The 6,000-nt window shown below is 43.9% G+C and overlaps 1 protein-coding gene across 9 annotated transcripts in view; it reads right to left on the bottom strand.

Moving 5' to 3' along the window:
* PTPRT (protein tyrosine phosphatase, receptor type T) overlaps positions 1–6,000 on the bottom strand; it is a 281,951-nt gene that overhangs the window by 41,864 nt on the left and 234,087 nt on the right. For all 9 annotated transcript variants that reach the window (XM_017832332.1, XM_017832340.1, XM_017832341.1 and 6 more), the window contains one exon: positions 3,899–4,086. In XM_017832332.1, the coding sequence (XP_017687821.1) occupies positions 3,899–4,086 (188 nt within the window). The remainder of the gene's footprint in view (positions 1–3,898; positions 4,087–6,000) is intronic.

Below are 6,000 nucleotides of genomic sequence, written 5' to 3'. Positions count from 1 at the left end.
AGTGACCTTCTCTTAGATGGATTGCCTCACAGGGCTGACGAGCTCCATCTGCCCGGGGGGACCTGCATTATCAGCAATGTTAAATCAGGACAGATCACTCAGGCACTGGTAGTTAATTCATATTTCACAGGAAATGCTCCCCCTTCTTCCTTTGACTTGGTAACAGCAGAATTTCAGTGTTCAAAAAACTATACTTGATTTTTGGCCTTTTTCTACTTCTAAAACTTTCTAAACTCCTTTTAGAGAAGTTTTGTGAAATTTATACTGAAATATCTTCCCACCAGTGGAATTTAGGTTACAGTGAAGCTTTTTAAACTATAAATTGATCTAAATTTTAGCTGAAATTACAAGGATAGATCTCTCAAAGTCAGATTCATCTCAATCAAGCTTCCTAAGCACCACGGCCCAAACATGACTGAAGTGTTTCCATTAAACTGAGGCTTACTGCAAGCCAATTTAAATTTCCAATGGATGCATTTAGTTAGTCTGCTGTTTGTTTTTAATTTAAATATGAAAATTTGAATCCTTCATCTGCACTGATCTACCTCAGTGCTGCAGTATTGCTGCCAAAGGCAACAACATCAGTTAAAAGCCTCCCTGTTCATCCCAAATTGTGCCATGGAGCCCTGGCCCTCTCCCTGCAGTCACTCTCTCCTCAACAGTGGTGGAAAAACTGTTCCCACAACTCTGCTGAGAGCCAGAATTAAAAAATGTTTTGGTTAAAAAAAAAAATAACCTGAAAAGAAGTATTTCAGCCATTCATTTTGCAGTGCTATGTCATAACCTGGACCACTGGATCTGTTTTTTTGACCACAGGAAGATGTGTAGGCAGAAATTAAAGGGTTAAAACCCAGAGGTGACTTCCATAAGCTGAAGAATTTCAATACTATGATGCTTGAGGAAGGAGCCACAAAATCCAAAATAGCTAAACCATCTCAGTAATGCAGCAGGAGAATGTGCTTTAGTGACATCCTAAATCATAATGGAAAATGAGTTTGGGTAATTAAGCTTATTATCTCCTCAGTCAGTAATTGGTGCTTGCAGTAAGTCTACGGGACTAGTCCCACAGCTCACAACAAATCAGGGCTGATATGTTCTGGAAAAGAAACTGGAGACATTTAAATGAGTCCTGTTTAAATGTTTATGGCTATTCCTAATCCCAAATAGTGCCATCTACACCCAGAGCCACAGATAAGACTTTTTTTCCCTTCTGTTCTGCTTGTTTCGTTGCTGAACAGAAGCAGCAGCCAAAAAGGGTCCAAGTCACACCTTGCCCTCAGGTGCACAGGAAGGCCCAAAATAACCCCCCCATAGGGAGTGCTGACGGATTCCCACGTTCACACTCAGTTATCATCCACTTCACACCAGCACTGACACCTCTTACACAATCACATCCTGCTTCTCAGCTCAGCCTGGAGCCACCAGAAATGGTTTTTTTCTGGATGCCCTCAGTAAAACCCGCTGCCTGTGCCCCAACATGGAGGTGCAGGCAGCCTTTAAACAAACATGGAATGCAATTTCCAGGTTACCGAGCAGAGATGAGAATATACAGAGATAAGAGATTGTCATGTGTGACTGATATGCTCCCTTCAAAGCGATTTTTCATGAGAGTAAAATTATTTGGTAACATGTCACTAAACAGGCTGCAATTTATGCTATCAATTTGCAAAGTAAGTAGAAAATCAGCTCCTTGGAAGAAAAAAAAAAGAACATATTTGGAGGCGACACTGATATTAGTGTCTGAAAACACGTTTTAAAAAGAGACATCAAATTCTTTTTTAAGACTTTATCGACTGTTCTGCAAAGCGTTTTGCAGAGCCGGTTTTGCAGCTCTGTGCTCCTGCAGATCCCCACTCTCAGCCAGGCTCCAACCTCCCACCTTCCCGGAGATTCCTGACATCCTCCCTGCTTTTGTGGCGCTGCTGTTTGGGGCCGAAGTGCTGCCCGCATCGCGCTCCAAAGCCCGAATTCCAGCCTGGAAAAACGCCCGTTACCGCGGGCAATTAGCGCCGATTGAAGGGTGGGACAGCCCAGGGGATCTGTGAGCTCGTGGCAGCCTCCAGGCTACTCCTCCTGAAGAAAGGAATTATGCAAATCCATGGAATGTCACCGTCATTACACTCGTCTGTAGATGGCACTTTCTGGGAAAGGCACAACTTGTGGAGCTGAAAGTTGCACTGACATTTTTCATGGTAATGTGCTATTTTGATAATTACCCGTGCCAGTGCCAGAAAATTACATATATGCCAGCACCTGTTTTCTTCTTGAGCATCAAGAACTAGATCTCAGGGCATCTGTAATTGGGCTGGATGCAGGTTTGGGTACTGCTCATGGAAATGGAGGCCGAGGGGGGGCTCAGCAAATCTCCTAAGGGAATTATTACCCTTTCTCAATATTAAACACAGCTCTTTATATTGATAGTTTAATTAGCATGCTTGATTATGGGGCAAGAGTGACTAGACCTGGTTAACATACAGTTTCCAGAAACATTTGCTATGAAACAGTCTTTGATTCCATCTGATTAAAAAAAAAAATGCTCCTGGTGACAACCAGGAAAAGACTCCCTCTCAATTAGAGCAAAGCCCAGCACTGAGGGTACAAACCCCATGGACTCTCACTTGCAGGGTGCAAAAGTGAGCTGTTTTCATTAAGTAACTTCTTTTTCACAGCTGTTACGTTATTTTTAAGTAGCTTTAATGCCACTGTGCATATTAATTGCTTATTGCCTTCCCACAAGCTTACTACATTCATTATAATTATCCCTTGCTAGAGCTGAGCCTCACATATGTTTGATGCTATTTCCCTCCTCTGTTTGCTCTGCTTGAAATGTATATTCCTTTTCCAGCTCCTCCCCAGTGTTGTGTTTTCCTGGTCATTTGGATTATATTCCTGGTCATTCCAGCTTTGGGGTTAAGATGTGGAGGGGAAGAGGGCTGTTTTCATTTTTCCAGCTTACCTTTTACTCCTCTCCTCACACAAATTTGGAAGTGCCAGAGGTTTGAGCGTACTGGAAAATTCCACCTTCATTTAAGCCTCACAAATTCCTGCCTTTGACTTTACAACTCTGCATTCAGGTCATGGCACTGTGATTAAATTTGATCAATGGCGAGGGAGTATTTGGAGCTCCCTCAAAAGCTCAAGCAAAACCCCTTCCTTTTCTTACAGCTTGGTTTACACTATCCAAGGAAAGCAGATCAGTAAGGAAGGGACTGTGGGACTCCACGTCCTGCATTGAGTTCAGCACCTGTTAAATATTTACTGTCTGCTCTTTATGGGAGAGAGGGCACATGCTATGGGATGAGCAAAATGTCACTGACTTATTGCTATAATAAACACCTTCTCTTGGTACCTGAGGGCCACCAAAGGCTGACAGTGCTGTAAAATCCTGCCCTCATAAACCAAAATAAGAAAGGAAAGGATTAAGAGGGTGAATTAAGGAAAAGAAGCTCTTAAAACACAGTTATCCTCCCCTCCAAGGTTCTATCCCTCATGAGTGCAACTTCTTGTGAGGAAAGACAATGCACAGGTACCCCCAAAATTCCAGGCAGTGGAAGGACTGTGGGAAAATTTATTTCCAAGGTCAAGAACACTCGACTTCTAGAACATTCACCTTTGTGGCTTTTCAAACACGGGGCCTGGGGAAAGACACACCCCCTGTTCTTCTCCCTCTGTGGGGACCTTCAAACATCTCTGCAAGGACTTACCTTTTTCTCATACCAGGGAAAGTTTCTCTGGAATGCAGGAGGAGAAAACACCCAAAACTGTCTCTAGGAAAGATGCCTCTTCCAGGCAGGAAAGTCTCCCTAAGCGAAATAAGCCCCGCTCGCACGATAAATCTTTCGGAAGGGTCTTCTACCCTTACACTCCTCTACTACAAGTGAGTGAAGGTTCCTCTTACCTCATACTCCTCTTTGAAGCCATAGCCCTGTCCCCTCTTCATCTGGGTGATGTGCTGCAGAAGGTCTGCCACTCGGATGGCAGGCTGGAACTGCCCCCGGGGGTAGGACATCTCCACGGGCTCGCAGCTGCGGTACGGGTGGGTCTGGATGGTCAGCGTGGGCTGGGGCATCTCTCCATGGCTGCTGTCTGTTGGAAAGACAGGGAGGCAAAGCAAGCTTTCACCACTCCGCTATTTCCAGGCTCATTCTCTGTTTTACCTGTTTCTCCACCACCCCGTAGGTTGGGGCCGGTGAAAGGAAGCAAAGAAGTAAGTAAGAAACACGCACTATATAAGTATATAAATAAGTAAGAAACAAACAGCCTTCAGCTGCCTGGAAACTAAATCACACTGGAGTAATTCCTTGTGTCAAGGACACAAACACAAAGAGATGGGAACAGAGTGAACAGCCAGCCAGGCTGCTGAGGACACAGCATAAGGGTGAGCTCCCCAGAACTCCAACAAAATTACATGCCTGTCTTCACAAACCTGCAAAGAACACAGCCGAGAGATACACACAGATGAGCAAGAGATTCAAGCAGCATTTGGGGTGTACAGCACGAGATAACTGAAAGGGGCCCAAGTGAACAGCAAACAAATTATTAGCATTTCAAATAAGCCACATGGGACACCGGAGGTAAATTAAACTGCTCCGCTAGTTCAGGCCTAAAATTTTATATGTCAATTACAAAGATGGAATATCATCAGGAATAATAAAGCAGTGTAAAAATGCAGTTATCCTGCATGCAGAAATTTAAATTTCAGATGTGTAAACTTAATAGGAAAAGGGTGTTTTTTTGGAAGAAATGGATTGAAAGAAATCTATCACTATGCAGATGGAACTGCAACCTCCTATCTCCAGCAAAACTGTGTACCCAACAAGATATTCCTGGTGAACTAATAGAAAAGAATTTAAATAATAACTTCAATTACCAAACAACTGACTGTAACAACTTTTAATAACAGGAACTCAGATTAAATGAAAAATTCAGTTTCTTATCTACCAGAGTTGACCAAATTTAAATAGTTGGCCAAATATACCATTGGTTTTTCCTGGGATTACAGGGATCTGAGATGCTCAGGTCCTTCCACACACACAATTCTTTCTGATCTTACCCAAAGCCAAGCTTTAGCAAACAAAAAACCTCCCTCCCTCAGATTGTTGATAAACCCCCCTTAAGCTGGCACACACGGGGCTTGTTCACTGACAAGGAGCTGAAACACCCCCCTCGTCAGCAGCACTGCAGCCGTGTCTTTGAAGGGATAAAGAATAAATAAATCAAATTGCAATTTCAGGGTGGCCTTTGTGAGGCAGAAATATGGTCAGAATGCTACTGTAAACATTGCTCAGCTTGAGAAAGCACTGTGGGGTTGGATCAGAGGCAGTCAGGGCTCCCCGTGCCCCTCCTGTGAAGGTGGGCAGGAGCAGAGAGGTGAGGGATCCCTCTGCCTCCTTGGCAGCTGGTGAACCAGTGACACGACAAAACATGACAAATAACACCTTAGCTGGTTTACTGTTAGATTAGGGGGAAGATATGAAGACAGGGATATGCTGTGTTTGGAAGCTGGAGGACTGTGAGGAGGAGACAGGAATGCCAGCAGTGGACACTGCTGCTTGATCACCAGTGAGATAAAATCATCTGGTGGGTGAATTATCACATCCTGCTCTTCTGAAATAAATTAGCACACTGATCATCTGCTCTGAAGATGAGACTCCTGAATTTAAGGATTTCTAGGTCCCAGGTTCTCAACAACACAGTCACATTCCCAGGACACCTGGAGATTTACAGGGCTATGGCTCAAGCGAAGCAACCCTCACATACAAAATGTGAATAAATTTGGGATTTAAGGAAGAGTAACATCCAAAGCACTTGTATAATCATCCCTAATGCTCTGACTAATGACAGTGTGAGAACTCTGAGCAGAGGGAATTTCAAGGCCTATTAATTCCCCTAGTTGGATTGGCTTTCCCAATGCATCTTCCCCCCCCTATTCCCTATTAACCTCCCGTAATGGGAAGGAGAAGATTTTTATCGCGGCCCATTTCCGACAGACGTACTATG

The sequence above is a fragment of the Lepidothrix coronata genome, unplaced genomic scaffold (assembly GCF_001604755.1).
Source record: "Lepidothrix coronata isolate B3197 unplaced genomic scaffold, Lepidothrix_coronata-1.0 Scaffold201, whole genome shotgun sequence".
NCBI classification, from domain to species: Eukaryota; Metazoa; Chordata; class Aves; order Passeriformes; family Pipridae; genus Lepidothrix; species Lepidothrix coronata.
Note: the sequence above shows the minus strand (reverse complement) of the source record. Positions and strands in the feature narration are given on the sequence as shown.